This window comes from Cydia amplana, chromosome Z, assembly GCF_948474715.1.
Source record: "Cydia amplana chromosome Z, ilCydAmpl1.1, whole genome shotgun sequence".
In the NCBI taxonomy this organism is placed as follows: Eukaryota; Metazoa; Arthropoda; class Insecta; order Lepidoptera; family Tortricidae; genus Cydia; species Cydia amplana.
Window position 1 is genome coordinate 35,185,046 of NC_086096.1, and position 23,579 is coordinate 35,208,624.

The 23,579-nt window shown below is 41.7% G+C and overlaps 2 protein-coding genes across 2 annotated transcripts in view; both read right to left on the minus strand.

Annotated features, from left to right (window-relative positions):
- Positions 1-469: 469 nt before the first annotated feature.
- LOC134661228 (retinol dehydrogenase 14-like) lies at positions 470-12,756 on the minus strand. The gene is made up of 6 exons (XM_063517209.1): positions 12,381-12,756; positions 11,315-11,550; positions 9,313-9,403; positions 3,482-3,630; positions 1,748-1,820; positions 470-920 (listed from the first exon to the last, which is right to left on the minus strand). The coding sequence occupies exons 1-6, from the start codon at positions 12,666-12,668 to the stop codon at positions 750-752; spliced, it is 1,008 nt and encodes a 335-aa protein (XP_063373279.1). The 5' UTR covers positions 12,669-12,756; the 3' UTR covers positions 470-749.
- An 8,115-nt stretch (positions 12,757-20,871) lies between these two features.
- Positions 20,872-23,579, minus strand: part of LOC134661246 (serine/arginine repetitive matrix protein 2) — a 153,125-nt gene continuing 150,417 nt past the window's right edge. The window contains exons 10-11 of the mRNA XM_063517233.1: positions 22,787-22,913; positions 20,872-22,261 (exon numbers count right to left, since the gene is read on the minus strand). Coding sequence (XP_063373303.1) covers positions 21,054-22,261; positions 22,787-22,913 — 1,335 coding nt within the window. The 3' untranslated portion in view covers positions 20,872-21,053. The remainder of the gene's footprint in view (positions 22,262-22,786; positions 22,914-23,579) is intronic.

Here is a 23,579-nt window from a genome sequence, read left to right on the forward strand (position 1 = left end):
ATAAAAATCGAAAAATATGGTTATTTCTAAGTTTTTGCAAAAAACCGGTTCCGATCCCTGGTATAGTTTGTAGCTTTCTAGTAGACCCCGAAGGCTTATCCTATTGTCTATTGTTCAGTAAAACCGCACGTGCTACTTACCTGCAAAAAAGGGTCCTAATTATTCTATTTGGCACCTGAGCGCGGGCTAGTCCAACGCTCAAAAAACCAGTGTAGGTGCGCTCTCCGATAACGCGCCTTTGTTACGCATCTCGATGACACATTTTAGACTGGTTCTGTAGCGTTCGACTCGCCGGCACTCAGTAACCGAAGTACCGATTTTTTATGCAGGTGGTTGTGGCACGTGGCACGAGCGGTTTTTCTTAACAATAGACAATAGGATTAGCCTTCGGGGTCTATTAGAAAGCTACAAACTATATAGGCACATTGAAAATGCGCTCCGGTGGGAATCGAACATAACAGTTTTACCTCATTACTTTAATTTTTCTTCGAAGTGGACTGCCCCGGCGCCTGCCGTTTCGGCCGGCTCGGGCCGGCTTGAGTCTTCCGCTCTTGCCGCTGCCGCGACTCGGCCTTCTCCTGCCACGGCTTAGGCCTCTCAGGCCTCCGGGTCTCTTTAGGCCTCTCTTGACGCTTAAGTTTGACGGGAGGCGGTGGTCGTATGTTTAGGTCTTGCGGGCGTTGGGCGGTCTGAGTGGTGGGTGTGGACTCCGTGGCTGGTTGGGTGTTAGGCCTCGCGGGTGGTTGGTCTCACAAGGGCCTCCTGGCCTTGACCATGTCGTCGGTGGCCTGCCACAGTTTGGTCTCGACCTCTTTGTCGAAGGGGTATTTGGAGGTGTATTCGACGCAGTCGCGGAAGAACTTGCCGGTTTTGCCCTCTATGCTGTAGTCGGTGGCGCAGAATACGACCGTCTCTGAACCCTGGAATAAATTTTTCTCAAAAAAGGACGGCATAGTCGACGTTGCCGGTTAAAAAATAGGTCGCGAAGTGCGTAGTTTATGGTCATTCAAAAAATTGAAAAGTTAAAAACATTGCAGTCTCGATTTCGGGAATGCAATGTTGCATACAAATTCCATTATTTAACGAGTTCCAAACTTTTTAAAAGTTGAAATGGCCATATCAAATGAAGGCATAGGTCCAATTAAACAGCCAAACAGATGATCAGCACTTATTATTATAATGTTGGTACCGCGACTATTTAGGTGTCTCAAATAGGTTGGCGTATTTTCAGCAGAAAAATACACTTCTTTTTTTTTTAAAGGCGGCAAAGCAAATATTTTCAATGGTTTTACTTTTTTCTGTGATAATTAGACCGTTGCTCCGGTAAATAATTTCTATTTCTTGCACCATTTTTGAGAAAAGCACTATATATGACTCGGCTGGAAGGCTACTTGCTGGCTTCGGATTCAATTAAACGGACTCCCAAGGTCGTCCGTTTAAAACGAATCCTCAGCCTGCAAGTAGCTACTTCCGAACCTCGACAATAATGTACTATTACCGGGCGTTAGCGAAGGTCTCCTTTTCAGCTTCGGCAAAAATTGTTTTGTAACTCCGGATGAAGTTATTAAAGCGATTTCCAGTTTGCTGGGAATTAATTCTTCCTAATTAAGTATCAACGCCGGTTTGCGAGCGGGATCGCTATATAAGTATATACTATATACGTGCATTGGTCTCGCTCACACACCAGAGTGGCGCGCGGATCCAACTAATAAGAGTTGAAATAAATGTATGCGACACGAGTACTTGCCTGCTGAGATGACCTCATGAACAGCAAAGCGATCGGAGCCATCAGAATGAAGTGATACCATCTCAGTGAATCTCTGAAACAGACAAAAATCAAGATTGATTGATTTTTCTATATAGAAAACCCGATTACATAATATTATGGCAAATGTATTGTAAAAACTTAAATATAAATACAAACTATATAGAAATAACTACCTACTAAAACCCGTCCCGGGCTGCCCCCAATGCAAAGGTGCCTATCACGCTCGCTGCGTTGGATTGCGATGGACAGCCTTTGCATCAGGAAAAACCCGGAGCGGGGGTCAAGCCCCCTTTCAAACAGGCGATGACCCAGCTCACGGAGGAAGGTCTTACCCTCAGCGCAATGTATGTTATATATCACGTCATGTAAACTTTAGGTACATGCAGCAAAAAATGTAAACTTTAAATCCAACCAAAATCATTGATACAAGCAAGCAAATATAAACCTTAACCTGAAAGCATAAAGGTTACTTTAACACCGTAGGTACGCCATAAAACGCAAGCGGTCTTGGCGCTATACATACAAGTATGACAACTCACAATAAGTTATTGGTATTCATGCACTTTAAAACAGCTTTTTTAAGACTAAAATAAGCCTTGCTGCATTGAAATAAGTACTGTCATTTAGTAGTCTTAACCAGGGATGTTGCGGATGCCGATTTTTTGACATCCGCGGATGCGGATGCAGATGCGGATTTTTAAAGGCTGACATCCGCGGATGCGGATGCGGATGTCAAGATAGGTACAAAAAAAACGTCAAATATTACATTTTAGTAATTTTTATTTCAAAAAACCGGCCAAGTGCGAGTCGGACTCGCGTTCCAAGGGTTCCGTACATTAAGTCCCACTCACGCTTGACTGCTAATTTCTAATAGGTTTTTTGGCTAATGACTAAATTACCTAGCAGCCTAGCACTTACGCCGATGCTAAGACGTTCCTGTACCGACCTGTTCCACATCCGCCTCCGCATTAAATCCGCATCGATTTTATGCGGATGCGGATGCAGATGCGGATGTTGAAAATAATGCGGAAGTTCCGCGGTTGCGGATGCGGATGCGGATATTCGCAACATCCCTGGTCTTAACGTGTACGTAACTCACATACTAGCGATAAAAAGGTCGTCTATTATCAGTTGAACTTAGATACTGCGTCATTTTACATTATCACCGCCATATAGTAATTACAAATTAGTAAATACAGCTTGTGCGGAAAGAGAAGAGTCGTGAAATGTATGGGATCCAATACATTCTACGACTCTTCTCTTTGCGTACAGACTACATGATTTTTACATTTTTTACATAATCCGCTAAAACTGGGAAAACTGAAAATAGATAAATAGAAAGCGGTTTTGAAGGTAGCGCTGGTGGCCTAGCGGTAAGAGCGTGCGACTTGCAATCCCGAGGTCGCGGGTTCAAACCGCGGCTCGTACCAATGAGTTTTTCGGAACTTATGTAGTAAATATCATTTGATATTTACCAGTCGCTTTTCGTTGAAGGAAAACATCGTGAGGAAACCGGAGTAATCCCAATAAGGCCTAGTATACCCTCTGGGTTGGAAGGTCAGATCTAAGTCGCTGTAAAAACTAGTGCCTACGCCAATGAATGGGATTAGTTGCGCGCGACCCCAAGCTCCAATGAGCCGTGGCCACAATGCCGGGACAACGCCAGGAAGAAGGGGGGTTTTGAAATGATAAGACAAAGAGAGAGTATTTCACCTGAACAGATTAGTATAGCAGAATCCAGGGCACACGGTATGTACGTCAACTCCTGAATCCTTAAGCTTGTCAGCCAAGGCGCGGCCGAAGTACGCATTCATCAGCTTGGAGTTGCAGTACCCAGGGTTGTTCCGGCCCTTCAGTTTGCCCTGGAAGAGTAATAATAATAAATAAATAAATATTATAGGACATTTTTACACAAATTGACTAAGCCCCACCGTAAGCTCAAGAAGGCTTGTGTTGTGGGTACTCAGACAACGATAGATATAATATACAAATACTTAAATACATAGAAAACAACCATGACTCAGGAACATTGTCCGACCATAAGACCATACGCCGAGCCACATGATTAAAATTAACGTAATAATATTAACGTAAAATGTCGTTAAAAACATTGGAAAGTGTGGTTCGTGAGCTGCAAAAAACCGTGAATAATCTCGTAAATAAAGTGAGTGCTTTAGAAACGAAAATTACTGAGCAAAATCAAATAATCCAAGTGCAAATGAGAGTGGTTAACCAGCCAAATATAGAAGTCACTGGTGTAACATCGAAGACTACCCGCGACTCTCCAGTTCCCGCTCCAGAAGCTCCAAAAGCGCTGCAGCGCCCTGCGCGCCAAGCGCGCTTGAACGCCGTCGCGGCGTTAAGAAATAAATCCAGCGCTTTAAGTAAGCGACACACTGATGAAGTGCGTGAATTGAGTGACAAAGCGCTGCCGCTGTGCTCGACACCCGACTCATCCCGATCTCTGACGAACACGCCAGCCAGTGTTGGAGCCATTAAATCTGAGACTAAAATCCCAGCGTCAATACCATCGACGGTGCCTTCGCAAAAGATGACGACTTTGATTTCGGACCCGGAGGCGACGGGTACAACGGGAGCGGATGTTGAGCCATTAAACCCGCTAGTCGATACGCCGCAAGCGGTAAATGAGTGCGACGCAACTTTTGAGCATGAACAGGCGGACGAGAAATGGATAGTCGCTGGAGGCAAAAAACACAAGAAGCGCAAATCCAGACCGTCAGTATTTGTTGGAACCGGCATCGACGATTCAGGCCTTCAGTCTGTCGAACGACTGAAATATATTCAGGCTTGGTTATTCAAACCCACAACTACTGAAGACCAAATCCGTGAATTTCTGTGCAAAGTGGCACAATCAAATGACTACGTAGTCGAAAAGCGCGACATAAAAACGGACAGACACGCAGCATTTGTTATCGGTATGCCGGAGACACTGTATGGACGATTAACGACGCCGACTGTGTGGCCGCCGGGCATCAGATTCGCGGACTGGTTTCTCGTGCGCCCCCGCCAGCGGCGGGGAGCCGCTACCGCTAGCAGTCGACGCGCCGCCGGCGCACGATGAGGATGTGTGCCTGCGCCCGCTGTCCGCCAACACTTGCAATGCGACGTATGAGTACGACCCACCGGCCGCCCATAAGATTGTTATTTGCCAGCAAAATGTTCAATCACTTAACAATAAGACTGAACGGTTAGAGGTATTATTAAAGACTGAATTGACCTGCGACATATTAGCTATTACGGAGCACTGGCTCACCGATAATAACATTGCATGTATTAATTTTGACGATTATTGTTTAGTATCCTTTTTTTGTCGAAAACAATATATTCACGGTGGTTCGTGTATTTTTGTAAAAAAAAATGTTAAAGCTATCGAAGTAACCGAATTGCAAAAACTGTCAATTGAACTGTATTGCGAAATATCTGCAATAGAATTACTAGATTTTAATTTATTAGTTGTTTGTGTTTATAGAACAAACATGGTAAGCGCTAATGAGTTCATGACTCATTTAGAAAATGTGCTCGATAAGGTCGGGGAATATGGAAAAGACTGCATTATCGTTGGTGACATGAATATAGATCTATTATGTAATGACACTACACAAAAAAACTTAAAAAATCTATTGGCTGTGTATAACTTTAAATGCTTAGTAGATTTTAATACAAGGATAACTAGCCACTCTTCCACATGTCTAGATCATGTTTACTCTAACTGTCAAGCCGGCATAACGCATGCGTCGCCTGTGACTACTAACATAAGCGATCATCTCGCGGTACGCTGCGAGGCGGTGTACCGGGCTCGCGCGCCGCCTGCGCCGACGCGGCTGGCGCGCGCATTCACTCATGCGAACCGAGCTAGTTTTGTTGAAGCCATTTACAGCATTGACTGGGGCGAACTGTGGAATCGTCGAGGGCGTACGGCTGACGAGATGGCGACGTCTATTATAAATATAATCAACAATAAGTTTGACATTTGTTTCCCACTAAAAATTATATGTAACCGTAAACCACATACTTGGCTATCCGATGATATTTTTAATGCAAAATTATTACTATTTGACATGATAAAAATAAGCAATGTACTCCCTTATGACGAACGTGTAAGCCATATTATTTCGATTGCGCACAAAAAATATAGTGAGCTGGTAAGGCAGAGTAAATACGATCACTATATTAATATTATTGCAAAGAGCCAAAATGCCTCAAAATCTATGTGGCAAATTGTTAACAAAGAGCGGGGTCAAACGTCACTCCGTCCTCAGACTGATTTTACAGAGATCGTCGTGAACTCGAGCGGTGCAGGATTTGGTTCCAAGCAGGCTGCAGCGAGCGCTATGAACCAACGGTTCGCGTGCGCGGCGGCAGCGTGCGGTGCGCCGAAAGCCGACTTGCCGCGAGTGCGAGTTGCGCTAAACCTTGCTCGTGCGACCGCTGACCGCAGCTTTCGCCTGCGGCCGTTCTCTGCAGAAGAGGTTTTTCATATGATTACTAAAGTTATTCCACATAAAACTACGAAAGACCTCTACGGGATTTCTATGGAGCTTTTATACATTGCCGCGGCTCCCCTGTCACCAGTGCTGGCGGGTCTGTATAATCAATGTATCATTGAAGGTGTGTTTCCCTCCCCCTTGAAAGTGAGCAAAATCTCACCTCTTTTTAAGGGGAAAGGAAAAAGAGAAGACATTGATTCCTACAGACCCGTCTCCATTATACCGGCGGTAGCAAAAGTGTTCGAGAACGGCCTTAGTTCGCGCTTAACGGAGTTTTTGACTGCAACCGATGCCTTGTCCGAGCGTCAATACGCCTACCGCGCCGGCCGCTCGACATGTGCGATGACGCGCGAGCTGGTGCGCCGTGTAATGGACGCTCGCGAACGTAGCCAACAGGTCGCAGTGTTGTGCTGCGACTTATCGAAGGCCTTCGATGTAGCTGACCACGGCGTTCTCGCTATTAAACTACGCCATTACGGTATCGAGGGCAAGGCTCACGCACTCGTATGTGATATGCTGCGCGGGCGGTCACAAGTGGTGGTGTCTGACGGAGGCAGAGTGAGATCAGAGCCTATATCTACGACAACGGGCGTTGCCCAGGGGTCGTCGGTATCCAATATACTTTTCTCTTTGCTTCTCAACGATCTACCAGAAGCCATAGTGGAGGGAGAAGTGTATATGTATGCCGACGATGTAGCCGTGGTAGTGTGTGCACCTAGCATTGACAAACTCGAGCAGTGTCTGAATAAAGTCGCAAACCAGGTGTCACAGTACTTCAGTAGCAATGGCCTGGTACTAAATATAAATAAAACCCATTTTATTTACTTCAACCTCGGGGGTAGGGGCCCAAGAAACCTTGGAGTATTTGTGGATGGTACCCAAGTTGGTCAGGTTCAGACTGCCACATTCCTGGGTTTTGAACTTGACAGAGGGCTGCAGTGGGAATCGCACATAAGCAAGGTATGTAACAAGCTAGCGAGCGCCTGCTTTGCCCTGCGTCGTCTAGCGAGAGTTGTGCCCAGAAATGTGGTACGGTCATGTTACTTTGCCACTGTACACTCGCTCCTACAATACGGCGCAGAGCTGTGGGGCCGCGCTGCCGAATGGGAGCGTGTCTTTCGCATGCAAAAGAGAGCCGTCCGAGCGATTGTGCAGGTGGGTCAAAGCACCTCCGCAAGACCTTACTTTAAGGATCTGCGGATACTTACTCTGCCCTCCCTTGTGATATTCCAAGTGGCTACATACGTGCGATGTCACCTTGACGAATACTCAAGTGGAGCGGATATCCATGGGCGAAACCTACGAAACGCCCGAAAACTCGTGGGCGTCAAGCATAAACTGGCGAAATCCGTAAAAATTACACATATAATGGGTCCAGCAGTTTATAACCGTCTGCCACCACACGTCACAGAAGCGCCGTCACTAAACAGTTTTAAATACAGGTTAAAACGATGGCTTATCGAGCACACTTTCTACAGTTTTGCAGATTTCGCTAATTAAGTAATTAGGGACCTAATGTAACTGTAGGTATATGTAAGTACTTTTATTTGACATTGTATTTTATTATGCTAATTTTAATTAACTTAATTGTTAATTCTTATTTTATTTTTTATTTTTAATGTAATTATGAAAAACGACATGTAATATGAATTATTATGAATATACGAATATGAATATGAATATGAATATGAACAAAAATATCTGTGCTCATCACACAAATAAATGCCCTTACTGGGATTCGAACCCAGGACCGCGGGTTCACAGGCAGGGTCACTACCAGACCGGTCGTCAAGAGTAAAGTAGGTACATGGAAAACGCACTTAATAGGGGGTATTACTGCAATGTAGTGCCGTCAGAATGCAGCACTAGCCCCCATCGTAAACCATAGAGTTAGGGCTGATTTATAGTTCGTTTTTTTAGCATTAGAAAGAAGGTAAGCAATCTTGACATGTCTTTTAACCTTTTGGACGCCAATGACAGATATATACGCACCGCAGGTCCAGGTCCAACGCCAAAGACGTATTAATTGGTCATAGACCACAGAGCAACATAGACCTAGGTGCATATGCATAAAGTTCAATTTCAGTTTTGACAATTCGGTGACGTGGCGTCTGAGTGACAGCGTTTGTGTTTGACACGGCGTCGAAAAGGTTAATTGAAAAAAGCTTTTTAAAAATCGGTATCTGTTGTTTATGAAAGCTGAAGAATATAAATGATCGTATTAGATTCATAATTGTTACATATTTGCCGTGACTTATTTTTAAAACATGTTTTTCAATTAAAAGACACATCAAGATTGTTTACCTTTTTTCTAATGCTAAAAAAACGAACTATAGACAGCGCGCGAAGTCGTATAAGGTTTTAGTTACATTGCGAACTAAAATATTGGTTACGTCCAATTCAACCGACCGATCAAAACCCGCAATGCAATGAAACTCGCATGCGAGTGCTCGCATCGTCTAAATGAGCCCTAACTTATACGTACTGTGCCTTGACAAGTTTTTTTTGTTTTTTGACAAGTTTTTGTATAAAATATGACATTGATACATCAAGACGGTTTGTTTACAAAGGGCCTACCGGGAAACGGGAAATCGAAACTAAGCTATCTGCCTCTTTATCGCTCGAATATGCAAGAGTGATATGATAGATAACAACATTTTGACTCTCTCGTTTGCGGTAGACCCGTAGATTGTGACGGATTGTGGAAGTGGCGCCCTTCACAGAGTTTCGCGTAATATTCCCTATTACGTAAAGGTCGGAAAAATGATACTCGTAAGGTCAAATCTGTGAAAGAAAATAGGCAAATATTCGCGCTCGGAACTCTTGGGATTTCGGGCATGAAAGCGATGCGATGCAGACAGTACAGTCGCCATCAGATATATCGGAGCGGCCAAGATGTTCACAATATCTAAACACGCACTCTAACGCCTTGACAATAGAGGCGTGTTCAGATATTTGTGGGCGCCTTGACCGCTCCGATAGATCTGATGGCGACTGTACCTCGTGTCCGAACTGTAAGGTTTACAATACGCTTACCTGGACAGCCAATTCAGATTCCTGCTTTAAGTTCAAGTCATCAAAGTTGATATTCCCTTTTTCATGAAGTGTGGAAGACACGATCACGATTCTGAAATAAAATGTAAATATAGACATGTTACGAGGCAAGTGGATTTAACAAAATTAGACCTTATAATGTTTAACATAAGAACTAGACTACGCTTCTGTTAATTGTAATAACTGTACTGATAAAAATATGCTCCACATCACAAAAAGAGATAAAGTCATTTTAACAGTGTTAAAAATACCGTATGTAGTTAGATTATTTTTCTTCGCCTTGCATAGTAAATATGTCACGATTTTTAACAACAGGGTTACATCCTTATGGATGAACCACATAAGTTCAGCTTGAAAACCGCAATAATTAAATTCATATGATATATAATATATTATCTGCTACTCTACTATTATCTGTCAATATTTTGAAACATTCCACCAGAGTATCACTTAAGCTCATTACTCAAATGTGTGTCATTGCCATAGACATTATTGCGAAATAAAATTTAGAAGGATGCTAGCGAATTACACTCGCATATATCGCCGTAAGCAGACCCTGAACTAACAGACACTATCCATCATGATATAAGCATCAACATTGATGATTACAAGATCTATGAAAAACATTTTAAAACTGGCTAAAAGGCATCATAGATTTTGTACCATATAAATAGTAATGGAAAATGGAAACAAACTAATGTTAATATTTATTACCATGAGAAAACTGTTAACACATTCAGTGCCAGCGACTCGCTATAGTTCGTTTTTTAGGGTTCCGTACCCAAAGGGTAAAAACGGGACCCTATTGCTAAGACTCCGCTGTCCGTCCGTCCGTCTGTCACCAGGCTGTATCTCACGAACCGTGATAGCTAAACAGTTGAAATTTTCACAGATGATGTATTTCTGTTGCCGCTATAACAACAAATACTAAAACAGAATAAAATAAACATTTAAGTGGGGCTCCCATACAACAAACGTGATTTTTGACCGAAGTTAAGCAACGTCGGGCGGGGTCAGTACTTGGATGGGTGACCGTTTTTTTGCTTGTTTTGCTCTATTTTTTGTTGATGGTGCGGAACCCTCCGTGCGCGAGTCCGACTCGCACTTGGCCGGTTTTTTTTATTTTAGCATTAGAAAGAACTTGAAAGAAGGTAAGCGATTTTGACATGTCTTTAAATTGAAAAACACTTTTTTAAAATCAATAACTATTACTTGTGAAAGCAGAAGACTATAAAAGATCGTATTAGATTCATAATTGTTACATATTTACCGTAACTTATTTTTAAAATGTGTTTTTCAATTAAAAGACACATCAAGATTGTTTACCTTATTTCTAATGCTAAAAAGAACGAACTATAGGGAGTTCACTGTTCGTAGGCGCTTTTCGCTATTACGGTTTTTCCCGTGTTATCGGCTTAGCTCGTAGCGCGTAGCTCGCGCAGGCACTGAATGTTTTAAGCAAGGAACACTAATATACTGGTCATTAATATAAAACTACCCAACTATAGTCCAATAGTGCAACTAATGACTAGAAATGATAAAATGTGACTTGTCCTCAAATGAATCATCAAAGATGGATTAATGAAACAATATTTTGTTGCACAACTTCTTCATTCAAATAATACTAAACTTAACACGTTTGGCAGCGGTAACAGCTATAGCTGTACATTCTAATTGGTTTTAACCTTTTGACCACCACAGTAGGCTGTGGCCGTCAACGGAAAATCTTGCCAAGGACACTAACGACGCCAACAGCCAGCTTCGCCAATGCAATTGGGACTTACGCGGAACTCCGTAAAGTTCAATTTTGCTTAAATAAATCGCGATCGCCTGGCGTCCAGGGTACGGCACATTCCTTCGCCGTCTGGCATTCAAAGGTTAACTTTAAGATAGTAAATCAAGCTAATTTAGCACTACAGTTGGGAGATTTAGGATTACTTTGTGGTTTCATGGTACGAGATTAGTTTCATATTAACAAACATACCTGCTCGGAGCTGCCCGTTTCAAATGATCTAACAGAAGATTAGTAAGGTAGAAGTGCCCAACGTGGTTAACACCGATGTTGATCTCGAAGCCCTCCTTGGTCTTCAGGCCGAGGTTCAACGGAGTCGCAACACCTGCGTTGTTGATCAGCACGTCAATCTTGTAGAAGCCGGCCTTCACCACTTCTACGAAGTTCTCGATGGATTCAAACGATGCAAGATCCAACTGCATGGGGATCTGTGTGGAGATTATAATAAATTCACTGTTATGTATAGACAATGAGGGTAGGTTTTGACATTTGTGTACAAACCAGTCTGTCAACGCGAACCTGGACCAGTGCATGTGCTTGGACCCTAAACTGTGAGTTATATCATACACAATATTATTTTACACCATGCATGAAATAAAGCACCAGAATATTAATAGAGAAACATAGACAGCAGTTACTTTTAGACAAATTCTTTCAATTACATTGATTGTGATGTCACATGCTAGTGTTTCATAGAAATTCCATAGTCTGTGCGGAAAGAGAAGAGCTGTGGAATGTATGGAGCTCAATACATTTCACAACTCTTCTCTTTCCGAACAGACTCTAGTAGCAAAATCGTTTTGACAGTTCGTAAAAAGAAACTAATTTGACTAGTTTAAATACCCTATTACACTTATCATTCGAAAAAAGTCAGCAAAATAATGTTCCATTTATCTTCAAGGAAAGTAATTTACACAAATGTGTCAAATATACCATAACGGACTTTTGAACTCAGAATTTAACCTGCCCGATCCCGCGACCCGAAAACTAATTTTGTTGTTGTCTCCCAGTATGGCTCCCATTTGAGCCACTGGGAGTTGAAGTGGGAGGTTTTGAAAATCGTGGGAAATCTGGAAAATTTATTTACGGCTCATATTTGAGCCCTAGGGATATGACAGGTTAAATGATGAATGGAGCTTTCCTAAGCTTGTGAGCTATCAATTTTCTTTCATAAAATACGTATATTCAACAGGACATGTACACACTATAAATATACAAAATTCAAGCCAATCTACGATTAGTAAAAAAGGTTTCATACCAGTTCGCCGCCAGTCGGCTGCGCCTTCCTTATTTGCGTGATCGCCTCTTTAGCCTTCGCAATGTCCCTGCAAGCGAAGATCACCCTAGCCTTCCGCCTCACCAGCGCTTTGGCCGTCTCAAACCCTATCCCGCTGTTCGCACCCGTAATTAGAAACGTTTTACCCCTCAAACAAGTGTTACTTAAACACTTCCCCCATTTTCTGGACCTCCATTTGCGTATCAGTCCAATAGCCAAAACCACACCCACGGGCACCGCTGCCGCGTATACCATTTGCTGCGAAACCATCGCGAGTACGAATACTTAGTTGGTTTCGGTTGGAATAGCTTTTTATTTCACTTTTCAGTTATCTCAAGCAGCGCAGCGGAGATACGGCTCTTGCTTGAGAAAAATATAAATGTCAAAAGTGACATTCGGCCAAAGGTCAAAGACTTTTCGTTCGGAAACCTAAAGTGCGATGCTGTGATGTGTACCAAACAAGTTTAACAAGTACGAAATAGATTGGAATCAAAACTAGGCTTCGTAGGTATACTTGGTCAAGCAGATCTTGTCAGTAGAAAAAGGCGCCAAATTTGAAAAATGTAGGCGCGAAGGGATATCGTCCCATAGAAAATTTGAATTTCGCGCCTTTTTCTACTGACAAGATTTGCTTGACCATCTATATAAAAAATGAAGGCGCGATGCGTTGTCCTCCCATAGAAAATTAGAATTTCGCGCCTTTTTCTACTGACAAAGTGGGTGTGGTGTGTCCGAGTATAGGTTGGTTCACCGGCCTCCCTACAAAAAGTGCCTGGCAACCGCGTAGGTACTCATGTGATAAGGGCTAATGCTAAAGGTTTCATAATGTCTTCACCGGGCATAGTACGATTTATCGGTCGATACGCGCCAATAGAATTTCAACTTTGGTACTCCGATTTAAGGTTCAAATTAGATGGCACTTTCGGAAAATGTGACTTGTCTTCAAATGAATCATTAATATAATTATATCGTTTTTTTCTTTTTTTGGGACAACCTTGTAAATGGTGCAGCCTGGAAAAGGGTTATTAATGCCAAAGATTAAATAGACTGAGAGCTAGTCCCGGAAAAGTTACTTACACAGTTGTCCAACGAAATCCCTCTCGTTAGCTGATGGCTATACTATACTATCATTATTACTAGATACGGGCATCTGGCAGCTTTTCATTGGTAGAGGTAAAAGTAGGATTAGTCGATTGAAGTTTGAATTAGTCGCTCGCTATAACGTCGCTTTAAGTTGTAGGAAGGTACAAAATGAAACACCAAATCTAGCTGGGGCCGTATAATTTAAGTACATATAGGGACAACTAGATAAAAAATCTTTATTTCCAGATTACGAAAAACAATTTGATATGGCAACATTACGAATAAGTACAATATAATGACCTTTCCATATTATAATGATGCGTCCATGAGTATATTAATATCATTAAGAGAAAGACTTTAAATATGAAAAATTATAATAAAATGTTAGAAAATTTTAAGAATATTAAATTAAATTCAATAGATCTATTGTCGTCTCGCCTTGTGTTGAGGCGAGAAATATGGCCTAGACTAGACTGACGTTAAGCTCTTATTACATCTACAGGGTCGCGGGGTGACTGGGGACTGGGGTGAGTTTTGAATTTTTTGGTCGCGGGGCACTTTTTGTAAGGAGGCTTTCCTACGAAAAGTGCCCTGCGACCGTGTAAATGTCATAGCGCTTTACGTTGGTATTGCCGTCTAGTTTTTGGTGGGTTGTTCTCTTGAAAGCAACTGTAACGTTACATTAGCTTGAAAGTAGCTACATTTAAGAGAATCACCTGCTAAAAGAGATGCAAAACACTTGTTTACCTTGTGAGACTCTTGAAAGTACCTGTTAAAACACTATACGCTATTAAAATACGAGACAAAGACGGCGAGAAATCCATTGAAAATAATATTCTTGGACAATATCAATGAGCGGACCCTTATATTTAATAATTTCGGTTCAGTTTCATGCACAAACAAGCAAAAACTGTAGTTTCCGCCATCTTGAATGTGACATACAGAGCCATCTGTTGCTTACAAATTTTCTGCTATTTTGCACTAATTTTACGCGATTCCACACTGATGCGATGCGAATTCGCGTGGGAAACCGCATCCAATGTGAAGACCGCCTTAGTGTTTCATGTTTATATTGCGAAGTTAAGAAAAATAATCGGATGAATCAACTTTTTCTTGTCACTCTTGGTTACGTTCTCCTGGGTCACTCTTTAAAACCTGATTTTTAGGCATTTAAATTCACCAAATACACTTTTTTGTGATACTTATAAACAATTTCCATTGAGGGTCGCCTACCAAGCGTGTCAGAAGAAGGTGGTGTACAATATCTTCTAACAAACTATGCTACTATTGTCTCTTGGCTGACCGGACAGAATAACAACAAGAAATAGTTGATCCACCCATCACAAAATTAAAAGTCTACAAGAAGCCCCAAATTCGACGTGGTCTTGTAAGTATCTACTGGGAGCCTACCACAAAACTTGAAAATCGAAATTTCATTATTTGCTTCTCTATCGCTCTTGTATGTTCGCGGTACGCCCTCAGGACAATATCCACTAGGTATGTGAGAAGATTTTTACAAGATAATTATTTTTTTCTTAAACTATTTAAATATCTTGGATAAAAAAGCAGGGCACTTCAGTGTGTAAGACTAATCATATTATTAAACTATAGAACAGCAAGATGAAATATAATAATGCGCCATTTTTTGGTAAATCGAATGCGTTACAGGACAACACCTTTTGTTGAGAGGTGACCCCTTCTGCATAGACTGATTGTATGCAGGGAGGGGGGGGGGGGGGTTTGTATGCGATACAATCCCCCTATAGGTATTATAGGGGGATTGATTAGGTACGCCTTCATTGGAGTAAAATAGAAAGATCCCCGCAATTTGCGAATTTTGGGTTTTCGCGGTAGGCCCTCCGTAATATCCCCTTGAACATGTGTTTTGCCACTGTTTGACACAGTATTTTCGAAATACCAAACAGAATTACATAGAAATATAAAAAAATCTAATTTTCTTTCTCTCGATTTAATAAATTTAACAATGAATGTATTTATTTTATGGGTGATGAAATAGGTTATTAGATTAATCCGGTCACCGGACAATTTCTGCTGAGAGGCACAGCGAAAAGCGTTTATTATAGCCGTAACACACTACCTCACCGCGCTGCGACCTTGGCGCGGTCCAGTATTGTGTTATGGCTTTTACATCTACAAGGTCGCCAGGCATTTTTGTTAAGATCGGTTTTCCTAGGATAGCGGTGCCGTCATATAGCGGCCGTCTTCATACTAAATAATACGGCTAAATATGGATGTCGTAGTATTTGTATGGAGACGGCCGCTATATGACGGCACCGCTTTCGGAGGAAACCAAAGCTTTAGACAGCTGATCGGCCTCCGTACACCAAGTACCCGGCGACCGTGTACCTATGTAGGTACACGGTTACAAGTGTAATAAGTGCTAAACCCTGTCGGTCTTGAGCAACAAGATAATAAAAAGTTTCCAGCGACCGGATGGATCTAATAAACCTTAAAAACAGTCCTTTTTCAACTGTTAATTGTTTAATATTTATTTTAACGCTTGGCACCTACACCGGGTATTCAAAAACGGTGTTAACATTTTGTGCTGTTTAATAATTTGAATTGTATACGACTTAAATATTACTTTAACGGGACACCTTATTTCTATAGAAAGTTTCGAAAATTATAACGCAGAACTTTAAATATTTAAAAAACGAACAGCTAGTTATACTTATTAGATAAGAAGAAGGCTGCAATTACATTTTCATATAAATGATCTGTTATCATGCCTATTTATAGTTTTATGAAATACTTTGGTTGATTGTATTTTTTTAATGTTTTTTTCTTGCAATTGCAAGTAAAAAAAATAGATAAATATTATAGTCTGGCCAGTCATGATGTCATCAGAAAAAAAAAGAAGCGCTTATTACTTCTACCATAGAGAAAAAAATACATAGAGTGCTCACTCCATACATCAGTTCAGACTATTAATTTCAGTGTCTACATCTAGCATCGAGTAGCGGAACTATCAGTACTGCTACTATAGATGTAGCACCGATCGGAAAGCCTTATCTCAACAGCATAAGACTTTCCGGTCGGTGGCTACATCTATTGTCAAGTAGCAGTACTGATAGTTCCGCTACTCGATGCTAGATGCTAATAGTCTTTTTGGTACTAAAACTGATGTATGGAGTGAGCAGTCTATGTATTGGTGTACACTGCCTATAGATATGGTCACCGAATAGTTTTTGTAAGGAGCGACCGGTATTCTTACAAGAAGTGCCCAGGACAGTGTAGTAGCGCTATAGTATAAAACCTCTACGCTTATATTTTTATTTCCCCTTTTTTCTAATGACTCGCATGACTGATACTCTGAGTTGGCAATGGGCCTATTAATTTGTAGGACACAAGTAATATGACATTACCTAGTACTATTATAGTCTGGCCAGCCACCGTATCACGTATTACTGAATCGCGATTAGAAAGGGATTGAGATAGCTGTCAATCCATATTGATTTTGACGTAAGTGTATGGAAATCTGTTATTTCTAATCCCTTTCTGATCGCGGCATGATAATAAAAGGAGACGAATAAAAAAAACGCTGACGTTTTAGTTAATGTTTAGAGCTTATTACATTAACACGGTTGCCGGGCACATGTTGTAGGGACACCGGTCTCCTTAAAAAGTGAAAACACTCGTCCCTTTCAAATCAATCTAAGAAAACGGGACGACACTACAATATTGCCACTTTTTCTTTTCTACAATTTCTTGTCGGGCTATAGATACATACTGTCGTTGTAACGTCAAATTTGTCTTATCTTTGCAATTTGTGATGAAATGGTTGGCCAGATTATATATTAATGTGGTCGTGAATTTAGATAGAAAACATTCACATTATAGCTCGAGTATTTCCGTGAAACCTAAGTACAAAGTTAGGTATGTTAGGTTAGAAACATTTAGTTAGGATTTCAAGATCATCATTTTGAAATCATCTATCTAAAGGTAGGGTTGAGAAAATATTGAAATTTATTTTAGTCTTATCTCAGTTCACAATAATTTAAATGCTAATTTTTGCATTAAGTAATATTTAATAATAATATATGAAATAATGTTATGCGCACCTACATAATTATTACCACTACAGGCATTGAAGTAGTCATTTTAAAACTATTGTCACATTTCTTATTATTAACATAAAATTCTAATAAACAGTATAACTTCACATGTTTAGTAATTTAAAATGTACTTAACACATAATACAACATTGTATAATAATTCTCTAAAATTAAACTATCTATCAAGTAATTTTAGTGCATCATATTTATATTTTACACAAAATGACTCAAAACAAATAAAGGTGGTTTAGAAATATGCCAAATAAATGCTTCTGCCCTTTTACGTACTATGTGGAGGAAAAAAAGGGCCCAAGCATCAGCTCCGTAGATATAGATTACTACATCTGGTTTCTTATAAACCATTATAGCATGCTATTAAAATAACTTCCATATATTTTGAGACAATCTTATATTACATTTAGAATCTTCTCTTATTTTTTTGCTGATTAAATTATTATTTGATGCAACATTGGCATAAAAGTCACACTGGTTGCCATTTTAAAAGTTATGCCTAAAGCTTTGGTTTCCTCCGATAGCGGTGCCGTCATATAGCGGCTGTCTCCATACAAATACTACGACATCCATATTTTAGCCGTATTATTTAGTATGGAGACGGCCGCTATATGACGTCACCGCAATCCTAGGAAAAACGATCTTAAGCGCTTATTATATCTACACGGTTGCCGGGCACTTTTTGTATGGAGGCCGACCAGCTTACCTACAAAAAGTGCCCGGCAACCGTGCAATGTAATAAGCGCTATTATAGATCTTACGTGACTTGTACCTTGATAAAGTGAGCGCATATATGACATGAGTCATGACTCTTTAATTAAGTCTATGATCTTGAAAATCACGTAACTTTTTGTCATCTCTATTCTCTACACAAGCATTTGAATAACTAATTTAACGTTAAAAAATATAAATCATCGTGGTTCGACCCAGAAGATATATTTTTAGTAGAATCATTTAAGCGACATCGATAAAGCGGTAAATTACTTTAAAAAAAATGACGTTTATTGCCAAGTCTGCTTCTTCCACGTCTCTGGTCAACCAAAACTTATCATTAAAAAAAGGCGCGAAATTCAAATTTTCTATGGGACGATATCCCTTCGCGCCTACATTTTTCAAATTTGCCGCCTCTTTCTACTGTCAAGATCTGGTTGACCAAGTATAGCATTGACATAACGTCTGTATGTCTGCATTTTATTGTATTAAATATGTGTATCTCGTTCGAGTCTTTCCTTATTTTATGATATAGGAGGCAAACGAATCTGCATATCGCGGCAAGTAAAGAAAATCTAAAGCTAGTTTTTGAACTGTATCTTTACAGGCGGGATACATTTTTTTCAGTAGGTACTTGAAAGTCTTGAGACTCAAATAAGAAAAATGTGATTATTTATGTACCTGAGTCGTTAACTTTTGATGTTTTAATTGTTTACTTATAGAAGTGTAATTTTTCTGAAATAAGTTTGACCCATAAACGCTATTATTTTGAACAACTGTACATACTTAGGTACCTTATTTTTGAGACTCAGACGCACTGTTCAGTTTCGAAAATCTCGTTACCTTTAGATAGAGATGGTGTCTATGTGTAATATAATCGATGAACGTAAGAACATATTGATTGCCGTATTTTTTGGCGACTTGTGCGACCACATACTTTGAATGTGGTTTTTAAAACCTTGTTAATCATATGAAATGACACAAACGTTCTACACTTCTACGCTAGATTCCAGTAGGTAGCTATCCCAATATCCAATCCTTCCTAAAGTTCCTAACGCCAAAAGGCGATAGAGTACATTTACACTAAAAGCACTACCAGACGGGCGTACCGGACCGCGACCTTGGAACGAGTCCGAGGCCTGTTCGATCGAGTGGAAGTTGGTTAGCCGCACGTCCGATAAGGACGCAGCTGTAAGTGAAAGCGAGAAAGAGATAAGCTGACCGGATCAAGGTCGACAGGTTCTAGTGCTTTTAATGCAAATGAACTCTATCGCCTTTTGGCGTTAGGAAGTATGGGATATTGGGATACTTACTGGCATCTGGCGTAGAAGTGTAGAACGCTTGTGTCATTTCATATGATTAACAAGGTTTTAAAAGCCACATTCAAAGTATGTGGTCGCACAAGCCGCCAAAAATACGGCAATCAATATGTTCTTACATTCATCGATTTGCACCGGCTTGGCAATGACAACGTATGACGTGCAGACAGTGTAGATGGACTCTTTCCCTCTGGCCTGTTTTACCAACCTGACAATTGTCACCTGATCTGATATTAATTCACTAAGCTGCATGAAAAAGGTTACAAAAAGAAATGTGTAGGTATTTATTTATTCTGAAGAGTATTTATCGAGCAGCTAACCCCAAGGGGTCGCGTTGCGAAGTAAGAGAAGTTGTCAATATGTCAGCGTCGGATGGCAATTGGCAAATTGTTAAAATGCATGACTCATCGTTACTAATATATTTTACATATAATATACCATATGATAAAGGCACGACCGACCCCAAGTATCGATTATGATACAGGTGTCGTTCTGCGGAATCGCCTGTTACATATAATCCTAATACGATTTGAAAAGTACACTTGGAATTTTCGACAGTCCTTTCGAGTTTAGCGTTTCGCTGTCCGGTCTAAAGGCCCCTCCACACGCGTGCCGCGATTCGAGCACGAGTGTGGAGGGGCCTTTAGACTCCATAAATTCGCCCCAAGTGTAACAACGTGAACTCTTCTTGAATTTAGAAACGGTATTGGCAGCCGAATTCCATAATTCCTACACACAGAATGCAGGAGTGGCCGTATTGCACGCATCAAGCTATATATGCTGGAGTGTCATATGCAGTTGACAGTTTGCAAAAGCAATGCCATAATCCACTATGGTTAACCTTTTGGACGCCAATGACCGATATATCCGCACCGTAGGTTCAACGCCAAAGACCGATTAATCGGTCACGGACCACAGAGCAACATCGACCTACGTGCATATACCTACATAAAGTTCAACTTCAGTTTTGCCACTTCAATGATGTGGCGTCTGACAGCTTTTCTGTTTGACACGGCGTGGAAAAGGTTAAACCTCGATCGAGCCGATAAATTCACACCACAACTTATTCCATACCTAATTCAAGCCATAAATACACTCTGAAATGTTACATCTTGTATGTAATGTGTTTTATGTTAACTCTTGACACGGCTGGCTTTTTTAAATGAGTTCATTCCGTGAACACGGCCTCGGACTGTGAGGCCCTCTCATGTTGCATGTTCTGTCCTGTCATCGCTTTCGTCACTGATAATGATAAAGTCCATCACCGTTTAAGAATATAGATTATGTTAAGGTCGCACAGTCGCACGTTTAAATCAGGAATTGGGATATGTTGAAGGTTTATTTAATTATTTTGGCAGATAATCCTTAACTAATATGGACAGGGCCTAATTAGAAAACCTTTGTATAGTAAAATTGGCTAAATGTATCCATGTTTACAACTTGTGGATGTCGGTTCACATAGGTGTTGAAAGCTGGTGCTTTGAACGGTCAATCCCGACGTCGATGGTTGTCACTTTCCCGTCGACTGGCGTAGTGGCTTCCACGTCAGTGTCCGGCATGACTATGCACATAAACGTCTTCCCACTCGTAGCGTCTCTGGGGTAAAAAGTCATCGGTATGAACCTATCGCTCGTGCCGTCAACGTACGCCGCTAACCTCGAATACACTTCAGGGAAGTGCTTCTTCAAAGTCACTCCCCGTTTTTCTAGTTCTAGAAGAATATTATTGAAACAAATCTCTCGGAATTTGTGAGCGGTCGCCGCGTTCTTCTCCCCGGCCACTTCTAATTTAGAGGTCAGGATGAGAGTCTCTCTGTCCTCCGGTGCGGTCTTGCTGTCCCTCCTGTAACGCCGGCGATTCTGCTCAAGGATGGAGGCGGTGACAGACTTGCTGAGACGGAGCTTCGCGCAGCGCGACACCATCTGCCGTTCCCATTTAACGGCGCCTTTAGTCGGTACCTCGCTAATAATGCAAACGGCCACGTATAATATCACCCTGGTTTCGGGGTTGTACGCTTTGCATAACCTCCCCACCTCCGTGTATAGTTCGACGCCCATCTCGTTCGGCTGCAGCGACGTCCATTTCACGAACTCCGGCTCGGTCAAGTATTGGTAGCCGTGGGTGACGAACTTCTCGGCGGCGTCGGTGCTCGTGAAGAACACTTTGACGACGCCGCGTCCCTGGGCTAAGTAGCCTTTATGACCGGCATTGCTTATTTGGTTGCGGGAGTCCTCGTCCTCCTTCGCCGCTGATATGATCTGCCTGCACAGCGCACTCGCTCGCGAGTGTAGACACAGTTTTCTATGCTTCTCCCAATGCGCTCTCCGGCACTCCTTAGAGCAGTACATGGTAGAGCAGTTGTGACAAGTCTTGTAGTGTCGTTTCGCGTCTGCTAAAGGTGCTTTTGAGCTGCATTTGGGATATTTGCACTTGACGACGGGTTCTTCCGCGCTGTTCTCTGTGAGTATAGAGGCGAGCGAGCCGCGGGACTCGTGGTGCGTGGACTGCAGTTCCACCGCTGCGGGCCGGAGGGCGTCGAGGCTGGTGCGGCGGTCGAGCGACGCGCTAGGACACGCGAAGGGCTCACTCCTGCGGCGAGGCTCGCCCATAGCCGAACGCGAACGCACGTGCATCGCTGCGGGGGTATCAACTGAATTCTTGCCTGAAATCACATGGCACACATAAGTGGACATCTATGTTTTATTAAAAATTAAATCTCATGAGATGGTCGTGATTTGGACTCAGAACCATTTAAATAGTAACATGTACCGGGCATTGGCATACTGAACGTTACGTGCGGTGAATGCGGAACCGATTTTTCTTGACGCTCACTTTTAAAGTTATTGAGCTCTAAAAGCGGTTAAGCATTTCCCTCTGGCGTAAAGTGAGGTCATATTAGTTTTTGACTATACCTGAATCAAAATAATCAGCCTAGTGAGGTCTTAAAGATAAAATAAATGGCACGACACGCATACGGGCGGCATAAATCCGAATAAATAACCGCTTCAACATTCGAGGGTGCTCTCACTTTACACCACGTCAGTACGCCAATAGAAACACAAACACTAACTACGGGGCATCGAAGCCAGGGTACAGTCACATGCGGCGGTCCAGGTAAACAAACTATAAATGTGTGTGGATGAAATAAGTAAGAATTGGAACGGCGGGACTTACATATCGTTCCTACCTGGTCGGTCGGGGTCGGGGCTGGGGTCGGTGCAGGAGCTGGGCTCCTCGCTGGGCGTGCTGAGGAAGCGCGAGGCGGGGGAGGCGCTGCTGTGCCCGCTGCTCGCTAGCTGCTCGTAACGGGGACTCTGAAATATTGGAAGAGCGATGAAGCCTTCAGGTATTAACAAAATAGAAAAACATTCGCCAAAGGCCGCCTTTGCAGATTCATATTCACATAATGTAGCTGACGTGAACATTTAAAAGCTTAGCATTTGAATAAGCAACAAAAACCTTATTTCCCATGTTATGTTATATTACACATTTTTTTTATTGCATTGAATGGTAGACTGCTTTAAGTTTGCGACTACCTACTTAATTACAATATCTTCATCAATTAGTCTAAGTACACCTTATAAAACAAAGTTACACATGCTACTCCAGTCAACCTCAGTACCTACTTTTTGTACTGAGAGTACCGAGACTGACTGAAATAGGAAGACACGTACTTCGTATAAGTACGTTTCCGTGAAAATACCATGAAAAATAATTATGTACAATCTGTACTTAATTATGTCAGGCGTGTCTCACTCCGCGATTTCGTCGCTTTGCTACAGGTAGCTAAAAGTACATCCGTTCGGCCCCAATTCTGGGGAAAGCCATAAGCCGCGCGTGGCGATGTCGCCACCTAGCGGCCATATCTGTGCTGATCGTAACAGACACGTTTTGCTTCTGTACTTAGTACTATTATTTATTCTTTGATTACGTCTTGAAGTTGTTACGGTAAGTACAATCGTTTTTATTCTGACAGCACT

What these genes read in the sequence shown, in the direction of transcription:
- LOC134661228 (XM_063517209.1), bottom strand. Translation starts at nt 12,668, where the DNA reads ATGGTTTCGCAGCAAATGGTATACGCGGCAGCGGTGCCCGTGGGTGTG. An exon ending in TGCTATACTAATCTGTTCAG is followed by an intron (nt 1,821 to 3,481) that starts GTGAAATACTCT and finishes TGTCTGTTTCAG; the next exon opens with AGATTCACTGAGATGGTATC. An exon ending in TCATGAGGTCATCTCAGCAG is followed by an intron (nt 921 to 1,747) that starts GCAAGTACTCGT and finishes AATTTATTCCAG; the next exon opens with GGTTCAGAGACGGTCGTATT.